Raw genomic sequence first — 13,694 nt, 5'->3', positions numbered from 1 at the left:
AATCTTGGGATGTAGAGCCCGAGCTAGGAAGCAAGCACAGTTAGAGCAACACGACCCACCTAACGTAAGCATCGTTGTACTACAGAGGGATGTGGGAACTGGCAGAGAATTCTTGTAGGAGCGCAACTACATCTGAAGCAGAGGTGAATTTCTCCTCAAAACCCAGATCTTTCACCAATACTGACACTCCATTCAGAAAGCATACATAGATCAGATTTTTGTTGAACCAGAGGAAGGCAACAGTATCGCTCACTAAATAAAAGAACACAAAACACTCAAGACTTGCTCTACATTCTGCTGGAAGCCAGTCAGCCAGCGAGGCTGTTGGTGCAATTACCCTGACACACCAGATAGGAAGCTGTTTTTGCCATCTCAGGCCACTGGTGCCATCAAACCACGCTACTTGCCCATGCAATTAATTCATCCCCTTCACCACTACTAACTATGCTGGCCAAGGTTGTCTGGCTGGTAGGACTACTTTGGATTTTTTTTTTTTTTTTTTTAAATATATTTATTCTTTTGCTATCACATCCACATTGATTCCCAGTCACACAGAAACACAGCTTACAGCAGCAGAAACATACTGGACTACCAACTACCTGTTTCCCTACCTAGAACTTTTAATGTAGGCATATTAAAACCAACTCCCAAGGCCAAGGCATACATAGGAGCAGGATATTCAAATAAGTCAGATTCAGCACTTTTGTCTTCCTGGGTAATTCACCCATGATACCTTGATCTGCAAAGGCCAGAAACACTAGCTAAGAGAACAGCTCCCAACATTTCAAAGCATGCATCTCAAAAAACCAAATAATCATATTTTAAAGGTCCTTCAACAAGGAAGTGTCACTGACACAGCAAGTGAACACAACAAGCTGGAAGTTCCCAGGAAAAACAAAGCAGGAGGCATGAACTAAGCCTCACCTACCACACAGGGGTCATGCCTCCTCCTCTCAGCTACAGGCCAGCAGAGACAACATGCACATCAGGCCATAGAAGCCCAGGTGAGCCTCATCCTCTGCTTGCTGCCCATGTGCCTTCCCAAGCCCCTTAATCATGGAGCTCATCAGCATGCAGCCATTTATCCAGCTTAGCACATTCTGCTGGAGTCCAGACCACCTACACGAGGACAGCAGCTCTTCCTGACAATTTTTCTTTGTGAGATTATAAGCATTTTTAAACTGGTAAGTTCCTAGCTGCTAGTTGTCTTCATCTGCCCGGTCTTTATCCAGCCATTTTGGGTTACTTCAACTGGTCAAAGCATAGCTCAGATTGTAGTTTAACCAAAATCTCAAGCTGCCGCCATCTCCAAGAGAAGCTATCCTGCCACCCTGACTGCTGGCTATAGAAACAGTCACTCCCCAGTCAAACCAGCACCTTGAGCTGCGCAGTTGCGGGAACAAATGTGTCAGGACAAGGGAGGAGGTGGGACTGCTGTTTTTGGCAGCATTGCCAAATTAAAGCATCCACCAAAGCACTTGGGGAAAAACAAGCCATCCTGAAGGACCCCACAGATGTATTACAGTTTTGTTTGTTTGTTTTGGGTGTTGGTTTTTTTTTTTTTTTTTATAAGCACCCTCTCAAAAAAGAGAAAAGATTAAAAACCACTTCAAATCAGAGTCGCTTCAGGTTCCTGAAGTGGGCTAAGGCAGCTGACTATAAAAGTATAGATGCCTGTAACCAAATCATCTAGTATGACAATCCTCTCTGCAAAAAGTAAACATGGAATTCATTCAGGGGCACCAAGAAGCACCAGAAAAGGAGCACACATTCACTAAACCAGGGGTGTGGACAAAATAGGGCCTATACGGTATCCTCTTCTCCACAGGGGCCAGTGCTGAAATAACCATTTACACCCTCACCAGAGGATTTCTGTCCCCAGGCCATCTACAAGGCGCATGCTGGCGACAACTCCCCGGCACCCATTCCATGGCCAGGCACCCAGCAGCAACAAAAGGGTAACAAGAACTGCTCACTCTCGAGGACAAAGCTTAACGCTGAGTACCGCACTGCCTCACATCAAATGATTTCAGAGTATTAAAGGATAAGGATTTACCTTTACAGACAGCACCTTGAAGGAGAGGGTACACACACTGCTGTGCTTCAGAGAGAAACCCTGTTAGAGTTTCAGCTATCACAGAGCTGACACTCGCCCTTCCCAAAGGGTTTACAACTGCCTCAAAACAACATGAAACGGACCTGCAGGAGACACAGCAGCTTCCTGCCTTCCCCGGGATCTCCGGGAATATCATCTCAGACTCTCAGAGCAGCTGCTCCCAAACTGCTCACCGTTACGGCCCAACTCCCAGACCATCGGCTTCATGCAGTCCCCTAAACAGCAGCGCAAACATCAGACAAGCTGGAGCGCCTGACAGGGCCTAACTAGGACCTGACTTTTGGAACAGCTCCCTCCGAAAGAAAACACCAGGAGAAGACACATGCACATGTGCACAGGCATAAGTAAATTTGAGCTTGAAGCTGAAGCTGGTTTTCTCAGATTTCGCAGCACACTCAAATCAAGTCCAGGCCAACATAATGGTAACACACAGTATTTCAGCTCTCTGCTTGTTACAAACACATGGAGAAAACCTGCCGTGCCAGAAACTACACCAACACTCATTTCATATTTCTGTCCAGCAGCTTTGCAAAGCGTCTTATCCAGACTCAGCCGCCAACCCTCCCCTCCTCCAGAGTTCAGTAGCCAAGCACCCTTCATTAGGGCAAACTTTGTGACACGCACAGGACCCACGAAGCCAACTAACCCTCTGCCAGCTGAGCTAATACCTCCAGGCAGGCTGCAGTGATGCACCTCGACACTTTTTTGGGTTGTTTAAACCTGTTGCCAGTAAAAGCCTTTTATTTCTTCAGTTGCAACAGAACCAGGAAGAGAAAATGATTCTTTAGGGCCAATACTGACCAGTCTTTGGCTGTAACGGATCCTTTCTTCCTCGGGCTCCATCTCCGACTCTTCTGAAGAGAGTGAGAAGGACACTCCAGGACTGCTGTCTTCCTCCTCTTCCTCCTTTGAAGTCAGAGAGAAAGAGTGAAGCAGGGCACACAGACACAAGGCACCTAAATCCCTCGTTTCTCTGCTCATTTTGAGGCTGGTTCCATACCACTGTGCAGGGCTAAGTGAACACAGCGGATGAGCCCAGCTCAACTTTTAACGCTCCCATTCTAACTTTAGGCATGACCTAGAGTAAATGACTTTACCAGCTGTTCTGTAACATGACATGAGCTGCAGGTCTCAGATCAGGAAAAGACCTCCACTCCATACTACAACCAGCACAAATGGCAGCTCAGTTGGCCCACACTAGGATATGAAACAGGCAAGCTGCTGTCAAACACTTGACGGCAGTCAGGGAGCTGCCTGGTACCCCCAGAGTACAAGATTACTCATTAGAGAACCAACTCCTCCAAGCAACACGATTGCCGTCCTCTGGATATCCTGTACCATGGCACTTGGGAGAAGCTACATGGGTACAGAACATCTCCCATGAACGGGGAAGGTGTATGGCATCTCTCCCATGTACAGCACTTGAGCACAGCTGCAGTAAGGGGACTAACTCCTGTCTTGAGAGGACTTACGTGCTCAGATCTCAAAATCTGCCACCTTGTGACACCACACAATAACATGGGAAAACCTCCCAAGGCATCAGATGGCACCTAAACTTTTTTTTTTTAAAGGAACAGAAAGAAACCAAAGCTTGGGTATACTGCAGCTCTTAATCCCCATGACTATGCTTACGCCAGACCTTCAGGGAAGGGATTTGCCACCCCGTGTGGTCTTACGGAAACGCTACCGTAGCATGGAGAGAAATTGTCTCATCCTGCTCTTCCCCGACCCTCCGAGCACGGTTTGACAGCAGAGCGTTCCAAGTCCCGCTAGCATCTCCCCCATCCCTGCCGCCCGTACCGCTCAGGACCCGGCTTCCCCGCTCAGCTAAGGCTGCCTCGGCAGTTTCCTTACACTTGCTAAACTCTGTTTATAAACACCCGGACAACCGGAGTGCAACACACCAGCCAAGCCAGCCCGCCCGCAACACCCGCTACCACAACACGGGGCAAACCCCCAGCCCGGCGCGGCTCCACCGGTCCCATCCCACCCCCGCCGTGGAGGCCCGGCCCGGGCCGGCCCCGCTGCTCCCCCCCCCGCCCCCCTACCTCGCCGGGGCAGGAGGGCGGCAGCCCCGGCCCTGCCGAACAAAGCGGCGGCGGGGGAAGCCCTGGGACGGCCGCTGAGGACGTCAGTCCCCGGGGAGCTGTCAGCCAGCACTCTCCAGCCCCGGGAGCGCCCCCCCCGCCCCACCGGCCCCTGCCCACCAACTTCCCGACCCGGCCTCCCGGGGGCCGCAAGGAAGGGGAGACCCGCCCGCACCCTCCCGGCCGGGGCAGCGGCCCCGCCGCCTCCCGTAGCGCGACCCGGCGGGGGAGGCGACCGGCGCCCGCCGCCCGGCTCCTCTCCGGGGACTCGCGGAAACTTAAGGGTCGGCCGGGGGCGGCGGGTCGGCGCCGGACCCCCCCCCCCCCCCCCCCTCCCCTGCTCCGCCGCCCCCAGCGAGTGGCTCACCAGGTCTCTCCTGCGCCTTTGTCCTCTTCTAAGCGGCGAGACGGGGAGAAACAGAAGAGACGGAGGAGGAACCCCCGGGTCAGGCAGCGATCGCGCCCCGGGCCCGGGCCCGGCCCGCCAGCCGCGCCGCCCCGCGCCCCCCCCGGTCCCGCCGCCCGCCCTCCCCCCGCCGCCCCCGCCGCGGCGAGCAGGCGCTGACAGCCCCGCCGGCCGCCCCGGGCCGCTGCCCGCTCCCGCGGGCCCCGCTCCCCGGCCCGGCGCCGCGTCCGCCCGGCGCCGCGTCCCCCCGCCGCCGCCACCGCCGCTGCGCCCCGCCGCACCCCCCCCCCTCCCAGTTCCCCCCCCCCGCCTTCCTCCCCGCCCCGCCGGGTGCCGGGCCGGTGCGGCCTCACCACCCGCCACGCCATGCCCCACCGCCGCCACCCCACCGCCGCCGCCCCCCGGCCGGGACGCGGTTCCCCTCCTCACACAGGAGCCGCCGCCGCCATTTTGAACCCGTCAGAGTCTCACATACACACTGACTCGGCCGCCGCACTGCGCCTGCGCCGCCCGCAACCTCCCCTGACCCCCCCCGCCGCCTCCCCCGCCGCGCACCGCGCGCATGCGCCGCTCCCCCTCCCCGCGCCCGGCCCGCTTCGGCGTCGGGACGCGCGCACGCACCCCAACGGCCCCGCCCCTCGCCGGGGCGGGAGCGAGCGCGCACGCGCGGCCCGGGGATTGGCTCCGCCCTCCATCAGCCCCGCCCCTCACGGGCCCACCGCCCCCCGCGCATGCTCCGAGGGACCGGGGCAGCGGGGGCCCCGGCGGGGCGGGGGCAGCGCAGGGCCAGCGTTGGCAGCACGGGCAGCGGCGTGGGCCCCGCGTGGACACGACTGTCCGCACAGGCGTCACACCTCTGCGCGCCCGCGGTCACCGTGAGGGGTCTGTAGGCGTAGGCGCGGGACACGTGCGCGGGAGGCGCCTATAGACGTGTGCATCGACATCCGCCCGCTATAGGGACACGTACGGCCGGCGCGCTGACCGCCGCCGGCAGAAACCTGCGTGTCCCTGCGTGTAAACACACACAGGGGTGTGTGCACAGCCCGGAGACGCGCACAGGCACACCTCTGTATGGGCAGCACCCACGTGTATACACCCATATACACACAGCACCCATGCATACACGCCTACATACGGGCAGCGCCCACACATACACACCTATATACATACATACACATGCCCCAGCCAAAAAGCAGGGGGGGCTCGTTCCCGGGGGCTGCAGGTCCGTGGCAGAGCCCTGTCTCCTGCCGCCGTGCCTCTGCCTGCAGGGACCATGCCACGCTGGCGTGTGGTGAGCTTTAATGGTCAAAATTCACCAAAATCACCCCGTGTCACCACTCCCTCGCTGGCCTGCCAGCAGGAAGGGGACACCCCGCCCCGTTAAAATCAGTTCTCTGCTGCCAGACCCCGTCTGCCCGCAGGACTCAGTGCAGGCAGGCTGGCAGAGAGTGCTCGGATGCTGGGGTCCGTGGTGGGACTGTTTCTTCATCCCCGGAGGGGTGCAATCCTGCTGGTACCCCATGGTGACCGGCAGCACTGTCCCCCCAGAGCTGAGGGGGGGGACACAGGAGCGTGGCAGCGGTGGCAGAGGACGTCTGGCAGCAGCTGGGAACTGAGGTGCTGTCCTGATTTGGGGGGCAGCAGCGGGTCCCAGGGGCTATGCCAGGGTTGGGGGGGGGCTCAGCAGAGCACGCAGCCCCCCCAGGGTCGCCTCCGGCGCTGGCGCCGACGAGCAGCACTGCGGGCGGCACGGCAGGCCTCGGCGAAGATGTTCCTGATGTTCTCCTGGTACTTGGCCGAGCACTCCCAGTAGGACACAGCGTGGATCTGCCGGGCCATGGCCTCTCCCTGTGGGGAGCTGTGGGGTCAGAATGCCCCCTCGGGGGGACCCTGGCCTTTTGAGAGGGTGTTGGGGGGGCAGGGGGTGGCACTTGCCTGCTGGTGGGAGATGGGATACAGACGTGCCTGCTGCAGCTTGAACAGTACCCACCGGTCCTGCCGCAGGTCAGTCTTGCAGCCCACCAGCAGCACTGGGATGCCCTTGCAGAAGTGGTTCACCTCCGGGTACCACTGCGGGGGGGACACACATGTCACCCAGGGGACAGGGACACAGGCAGCAGCTCCGGCTTCACGCCACTTTCCACAGGGAGGATGCGCAGGGCAGGGAGACCTCCCCCTTCTTGGAGGCTGCGTTACCTTCGTTAGGATGTTGTCATAGCTGTGGGGGTTGGTGACGTCAAAGCAGATGAGGACGACATTGGCGTCTGAGTAGGACAGCGGGCGAAGCCTGTCGTAGTCTTCTTGTCCTACCGGGTGGAGAAACAGACCATTACGCACCAGTTTCCTACTGGACTGGATCTCCCCCCCAGCCTGCGACCACGCCTGTCCCTCCAGGTTGGGGACACCATGGGGTTCTGGGGACAGAAAGGCAGCACTGCTGAGGGTGACGACCTTGAGGACCGGCGGCTGGCTGGCTGTGGGTTAACCCCCCATCTCCCACGGTCAGTGCATGGGGACACCCCCCCAAGGCATGACCCACGGGTGTGGGACATCCCGAAACCCATGGGCTGGGTGTGAGGGGGGCACGACTGCCTGCCCCGTCCCCTCCTGTCCCACCTGCTGTGTCCCAGAGGTGGATCATCACGGATTTGCCGCCAACGTGGATGGAGGCTGTGTACTTCTCAAACACAGTAGGGACGTAGACCTGGCCGGGGACAAGGGGGGGCATGAGACAGGTCCTGCCTGCCTGCAGGCAGCGGCAGGGGGCAGCGACGGAGGGGATCCCCGTGGGGGTGTGTGTGCAGGACAGGGCACGGGGAGGTACTCAGGGTCAGGAGAGGGAAACGGGGGAAAACAGAGGGGGAGGAGATGATGGTGCCTCCCTGGGGCAGGCGAGGTGGGGACTCTCCTTGTCCCCTACAGCCCCGGGACAGTGGCCCCCTCAGCCCAGGGCAGCACCGAGCCTCAAGCAGGCGGGATGCCTGGGAGAGAGGTGTTGGGGTCTCCGTGGGCTGCCCCCCCTCCCTGCACCCCCCAGGCCCCGTACGTGCCCTCACTGTGGAACAAGCCCTGCTCCCCATCCCATGACCCACCCAGGCGAGGCAGAGGTGCCCACCCGCTGAGGGGGGACCACCCCAGACCCCCCTCAGCCCCAGGCTGGGTCACCCCCTGTCCCAGCACCTCCCTTGGCCCCATGTCCTGCTGCAAACGTCCCTGCTGCCGCCACCGTGCCTGTCCCGTCCCGCATCCGCCGCCCTTTGCCTGCGCCGCCACCGCTCCTGGGAGCCTCGCCCGGCCGCAGCAGATCTGCGTGGTGAGCCGCTCGGGGACGGGTGACCCCACTCATGACGAGGTCCCACTGGGGTTGATGTCCCAGGGGACAGGGAGACCGGTACCTTGGGGAAATCCCCGCTGGCGAAGGCCATCAGCAGAGACGTCTTCCCGCAGCCCCCGTCCCCCACCACGACAGCCTTGACCTCGGCCTCGGGGGGTCTCGGGTTCTGCCCCCCGTGCTCCTGCTGCATGGGGGCGGCCAGTGGGGCCACGGAGCCTGCCTGGCCTCGGCGGGGACAGGGACAGGGTGGCAGGAGGCACCAGCCCGGCCCAGGGTGCGGCCCCCACCCTCCCACTGGGCCCGCCCGCGGCGCCACTCGGGGCTGGGGCCATGGCGGTGGCTGGGGCAGCGCTGGCAGGGTGCTCACACGCATATGGGTGTCCTTGCACACTCACGACACCTTGCACATGCATGGGGGCAGCTCCCTGTGCGTGCCAGGGACCCTTCTGCAAGCAGGTCCTGCTGCCCGCGGGGCACACGCTGCTCACCTCTACTCCTGCCTGAGTGTGCAACGCTCCTTTTCACGCCTGCGTGCGCAGCTCCCTCTTGCACACACACACACACACGCACACACACATGTATGACACCATCCCACGTGTGCAACTCCTTTGCACACACGCACCTGCTCGCACGCCCGGCTCCTCCTTGCACGCCTCCTCGCAGGTTCTCTCGCACACGTACGTGCACACCCGTGCTTGTGTGGCTCCCCCTCGCACGACCGCAGCTCCCTCCTACACGCACCTGCATGCTCCCACGCTTGTGTGTGCAAACACACGCGTGTGCCCCCTGACCGCTGAGTGCCTGCTGCAGGTGGGGGCCGTCCTCAACGCCCCAGCCCACCCACCCGCCCCCGCTCCTGGAACCGGGGTTTTATTGCCCCAAGCATCCACGGGAGGCAAAGTCCAGGGTGGAGGGAGCTGTGGGGAGGGGTGACTCACAGCTCCAGCCCCCCTCTCCCCTGCCAGTGCCACCCCTTCCGTCACACCAGGTGATGTGCCGTGCCCAGCCCTGCCCGGCCGTGCCGTGCTGTGCCGTGCCATGCCGGGAAACTTTGTCCCTGGCACCCGGCCCAGCGGGACATGGCTGTTGCAGGCAGACCCCGCTCTTTTCCCGGTGACCCCAGCACGCTGGATGCACTCCAACACTCCACTTTTCTCGGGGATGTGCGATCCCCGGTGGGGGTGAATGGGTGCTTCTGGTTTAGGGGTGCAGGGAGGGATGGGGGGGATCATGTGTGCCATTCCCTGCCACCTCCCTCAGCCCTACGGCTGGCTCATCACCAGCTCTCCTGCCGCCAGCCCCCCCACCCCGGCTCCCTCAGTGGGTACCAGCTAGTCCGGGAGGACACTGCAGCCCCCAGACCAGCTGGGGCAAGTCTGAACCAATGGCTCGAACACCAAATTCCCACCCAGGCCTGATGCATGACCAAGACGGAGGAGAGACAGCGGTAATTCACATGCCAGGAGACTGGAAAGTGAATGCACACAGTAATGAAGAATCTCAGAAGGATGCCAGCATCAGGGCAGGGTGGTGGGAGGAGACTGGAGCACAGTAAAACAATTAGGAAGGTGGTAATTACCAGTCTAATGAGATATCTGGTTGAATCCTAAAAGCATCAAGATACTTTCACAGCAAGATGTAGCTGCTGCAGTATTCATCCTCTGGGGTATTCTCTCGGACAAAACATTTCCTTTCCCACAAGACCAACAGAAATTTGATGGGAGAAGAGGCTTGGTGATGCAGCCTGTGTTTCTGAAACTGTCCAGCGCTCTCTTGACCACCTGACCCATGATCTTGCAGAAACGCCCCAAAGAGCAGCTTTATTTGGAGATGAGACGGGCTGCTTGGAGCTTCTGAGGATGTGAAGACCCCAGTTCTCCTCATCTGAGAAGATCGTGGCAAGGTGAGCCGGAGGGAGGGAGCGTGCTCCGCTCGGACGCGTGGGCAGGTCAGTCCCAGGCTGCTGCCTGGAAAGGTAGGGAGTTGGGACCGGAGCCCAGCCTGGGTTGCTGCTCGCATCTCCCTGGAGCTCCCCACAGCCCCCCTCATCGCTCCCACGCGCATCCCACCTGGGGACACCTGGAACCCCTCCAACTTCTCCTCCAACCACCCCCCAGCCCATCACTGGGGAGGCAGCTGCCTCCCCAGCCCCCCTGTCACCCCCCTGTCCCCAGTCCTGCTGTGCCACATCACCAGGACCCCTCTCCCTGACACATCCTTTGGGGTCCCACTAACTCCCCGTCTGCTCTGACCGCAGCCGGGCACCACGTCCCGCCCCCCACCATGGAGATGAACCAGACATCCCCACCTCCCACATCACCTGTGCTGGAGACAGATGGAGAAGACTTGTGCAGGATAGACGTCACCGACGTGGCCATAGACGCTGTCACGCTGCTCATCTGCCTCTGCGGGCTGGTGGGGAATGGGGCCGTCCTCTGGCTCCTCGGCTTCTGCATCCGCAGGAATCCCATCACCGTCTACGTCCTCAACCTGGCTGTTGCTGACTCTACCTTCCTCCTCTTCATGGTCGCCTCAGCTCTCCTCTATATGATCAACAACATCTCCTGCTCCCCCACTGTGTCCTTGACGTACCTGAGGTCACTTTTCCTGCTCTCACTGTTCTCCTACAACATGGGCTTGTACCTCCTGACAACCATCAGCATCGAGAGGTGCGTGTCCATCCTCTGTCCGCTCTGGTACCGCTGCCACCGCCCCCAGCATTTGTCAGCTGGGATGTGTGCCTTGCTCTGGGCCCTCTCCATCACTGTCATTGCTGCAGTGACTTCTCTGTGCCTGTTGCAGGAGCATGAGCACTGCCAGATAGCTCTTATCTCCATGTATGTCCTCAACTTCCTTATTTTTGCCCCACCCATGGTCATTTCCAATGTGATCCTGTTCATTAAGGTCCTGTGTGGCTCCCAGCGACGTCAACCCAAGAGGCTCTACATAGTTATCTTGCTCACCGTCCTCTTCTTTCTCATTTTTGGTGTTGCCCTCAGCATCTGGAATTTCCTGCAGCAGTTTGGCTACAGTGTTTTGTCCTCCCAGGTTGCTTTCCTGCTCGCCTGCATCAACAGCAGCATCAACCCCTTCATCTACTTCTTGGTGGGGAGCTGCCGGAGACACTGCTCCTTGGTGTCCCCCCAGGTTGCCTTCCGGAGGGTCTTCGAAGAGACAAGGGTCACCACGATCTCTACCTAAGAGGTCACTGTGGTCTCACTGGCTGCGCTGCCCACCCTGGCTTCATACTCAGCTGCCCACCCTTGCTTCCGGCCGGGCCCGCAGCTCACCTTCCTGCAGCTGTGTGTGGGGATGCATCCCATCTCTTACCCCATCCCATCCCATCCTGATCCCATCTTGTCCCCATCTCATCCCCATCCCCATCCTATCCTCATTCTATCCCTATCCTCACCCCATCCACATCCATCCACATCCTATCCTCATCCCCATCCCATCTTCCTCCTATCCCTATCCCTATCCCCATCCCATTCCCATCCCCATCCTCATCCCATCCCATCCTCATCCCATCCCACCCCATTCCCATCCCCATCTCCATCTGATCCCCATCCTCATCCCACTGCATTCCCATGCCATCCTGATCCCATGCCATCCTGATCCCGTCCCATCCCATCCCATCCCATCCTCATCCCCATCCCATTTCCATCCCCATCCTATCTTCCTTCTATCCCTGTCCCCTTCCACATACTCATCCCACCTCATTCCCATCCTCATCTCCATCCAATCCTCATCCTCATCCCACCTCAGCCCCATCCCCATCCCCATCCCCATGTCATCTTCCTCCTATCCCCATCTCCATCCCCATCCCATCCCTATCCCATCCTCATCCCACCCCATTCCCATCCCATCCTGATCCCATCCCCATCGCCATTCCCATCCCATCCCAATCCCATCCTCATCCCACCCCATTCCCATCCCATCCTGATCCCATCCCCATCCCCATTCCCATCCCATCCCATCCCATCCCATCCCATCCCATCCCATCCCATCCCATCCCCATCCCCATCCCACCCCATTCCCACCCCCATCTCATCTTCCTCCTATCCCCATCCCCATCCCCTTCCCCATCCCATCCCCATCCCCATCCCACCCTCACCCCATCCCCATCCCATCCTATGCTCATCCCACCCCATTCTCAATCCCCTCCCCGCCCTCTCCCCGTTCCGCTCCCTCCCGGCCGGACGGCCGCTCCCCGCTTCCCAGCGCGTCCCGCCGGGCTTTGCTGCCCTCCAGCGAGGGCAGAGGAGATGAGAGGCCTCCGCAAACCCTCCCGGGGCCCGCCTGCCCCTGGGGAAGCGGCTCCCCGGGGCTCGGGCCGGGGGCTCCGGCGGACGGTGCCCGACAGCCCCGCTCCTGCCCCCCCGGTTCGCTGTGCTGCCCGGCCCCGGCCCCGGCCCCGCTCCTCCCGCCCCAATAAACGTCGCTGACTCCATCCGCCGCCTCTTCTTCCTCTGCGGTCACTGGCGGGGACGGGGAGGGGGGTTCGCAGGGGTTTGGGACACCGGAGGGGAAGCTCTGAGGAGTGGTGGGTATCCCCGAGAAACAGCCCCCCCTAAAACCTTATGGGGCGGCTTGGGGTGGGCAGCCCATAGGGAGGCACTGGAGCCTCAGGTGTGGGGCTGGCCTGGGGGTGGGAGGTGGTGGGGGCTGCATGGGGGGTGTGGGAGGTGGTGGGGTTAGAAGGGGGGAGTGTGGGATGTGGTGGGGCTGGTGGGACACTGTGGGACATGGTGGGCTGGTGTGGGACATGCTGGGTCTGGTGGGAAGGTGTGGGACGTGGTGGGCTGGTGTGGGACATGCTGGGTCTGGTGGGAAGGTGTGGGACGTGGTGGGGTGGTGTGGGATGTGGTGGGGCTGGTGGGAAGGTGTGGGACGTGGTAGGGCTGGTGTGGGACATGGTGGGGCTGGTGTGGGATGTGGTGGGGCTGACCAGGGGGTGCAGGAGGGGGTGGGGGTCCACACTCATCAGGACAGGAGGAGCACCAGCCCCCGGCGTGACAGTGGGGCAGCGCGGGAGGAGGCTGCAGCTCACAGCTCGCCGTGTCCCCAGGGCAGCTCAAGGACGGGCGATGGACCTTCCTCCTCCTCCTCCTCCGCCGTGGCGCTGGGGGAAACAGAGGCCCGGCACGATGGCGTTTGGTCAGGAGCCATCTGACATGTGGCTGCTGGCTCTGGCACCGGCGTTCTGCACACCCACAGCTCTCCCCACCGCGGTGAGGGGAGGCTTTGCCACCGGCTGAGACCTTGGCAAAGCCATAGGGACCTGAGCGATGCCCCATGGAGACCGTGGTGGCCAACAGACGTGGCACCCTGCTCCTGGAAGGTGGTGGCCAGACTGGGGGTCATGAACTCCCCCTCTCCTTGCTGCTGCAGCGTCCTGGCCTGCTGAAGAAGGAGAAATGCTCCAGCCTGCCAGAGTCAGAGGAGAGGAAGAATTTCAGAAGGAAAACAAGAGTCCTTTACGCTTAGACCTGGCTTACAAAATTAAAAAAAATAGTATTTGGGGAGATACTTGCTGTGACACTAATAAACCAGTCTGGGGGCACCGTTGCACCCCTGGGCCCATCCTGCCTGCACTGGGAGTGCTGGTGCAGTCCCAGCTGCGGGCCGTTGGTATCATTTTTTCTCCGGTGAGCACAAGTCGTCACATCCCCCCTCCCTCCACCCGCGGCCCCGGCCGGCAGCAGGACCCAGACGAAGGCAGCAAGCACTGGCACACGGACTGAAGGCAGC

At 60.5% G+C, this 13,694-nt stretch overlaps 3 protein-coding genes across 3 annotated transcripts in view; 1 reads left to right on the top strand and 2 right to left on the bottom strand.

Annotated features, from left to right (window-relative positions):
• The window catches only part of KDM2A (lysine demethylase 2A), a 53,419-nt gene extending 48,304 nt beyond the window's left edge, over positions 1-5,115 (bottom strand). The window contains exons 1-3 of the mRNA XM_074885389.1: positions 5,039-5,115; positions 4,571-4,598; positions 2,918-3,022 (exon numbers count right to left, since the gene is read on the bottom strand). Coding sequence (XP_074741490.1) covers positions 2,918-3,022; positions 4,571-4,598; positions 5,039-5,058 — 153 coding nt within the window. The 5' untranslated portion in view covers positions 5,059-5,115. The remainder of the gene's footprint in view (positions 1-2,917; positions 3,023-4,570; positions 4,599-5,038) is intronic.
• A 1,174-nt stretch (positions 5,116-6,289) lies between these two features.
• Positions 6,290-8,133, bottom strand: RHOD (ras homolog family member D). Its single transcript, XM_074885146.1, has 5 exons — positions 8,005-8,133; positions 7,226-7,313; positions 6,806-6,915; positions 6,541-6,679; positions 6,290-6,453 (listed from the first exon to the last, which is right to left on the bottom strand). The coding sequence occupies exons 1-5, from the start codon at positions 8,131-8,133 to the stop codon at positions 6,290-6,292; spliced, it is 630 nt and encodes a 209-aa protein (XP_074741247.1).
• A 1,427-nt stretch (positions 8,134-9,560) lies between these two features.
• LOC141950270 (mas-related G-protein coupled receptor member H-like) lies at positions 9,561-11,350 on the top strand. Its single transcript, XM_074884873.1, has 2 exons — positions 9,561-9,846; positions 10,201-11,350. The coding sequence occupies exon 2, from the start codon at positions 10,227-10,229 to the stop codon at positions 11,142-11,144; it is 918 nt and encodes a 305-aa protein (XP_074740974.1). The 5' UTR covers positions 9,561-9,846; positions 10,201-10,226; the 3' UTR covers positions 11,145-11,350.
• Positions 11,351-13,694: the final 2,344 nt, after the last annotated feature.

Source organism: Strix uralensis, chromosome 15 (assembly GCF_047716275.1).
Source record: "Strix uralensis isolate ZFMK-TIS-50842 chromosome 15, bStrUra1, whole genome shotgun sequence".
Classification (NCBI taxonomy): Eukaryota; Metazoa; Chordata; class Aves; order Strigiformes; family Strigidae; genus Strix; species Strix uralensis.
Note: the sequence above shows the minus strand (reverse complement) of the source record. Positions and strands in the feature narration are given on the sequence as shown.

Coding starts and splice junctions, on each gene's coding strand:
- RHOD (XM_074885146.1), bottom strand. CDS start 8,133: ATGCAGCAGGAGCACGGGGGGCAGAACCCGAGACCCCCCGAGGCCGAG. Junction 7,314..8,004: donor CCAGCGGGGATTTCCCCAAG/GTACCGGTCTCC, acceptor GTCCCCGGCCAG/GTCTACGTCCCTACTGTGTT. Junction 6,916..7,225: donor CCACCTCTGGGACACAGCAG/GTGGGACAGGAG, acceptor TCCACCCGGTAG/GACAAGAAGACTACGACAGG.
- LOC141950270 (XM_074884873.1), top strand. CDS start 10,227: ATGGAGATGAACCAGACATCCCCACCTCCCACATCACCTGTGCTGGAG.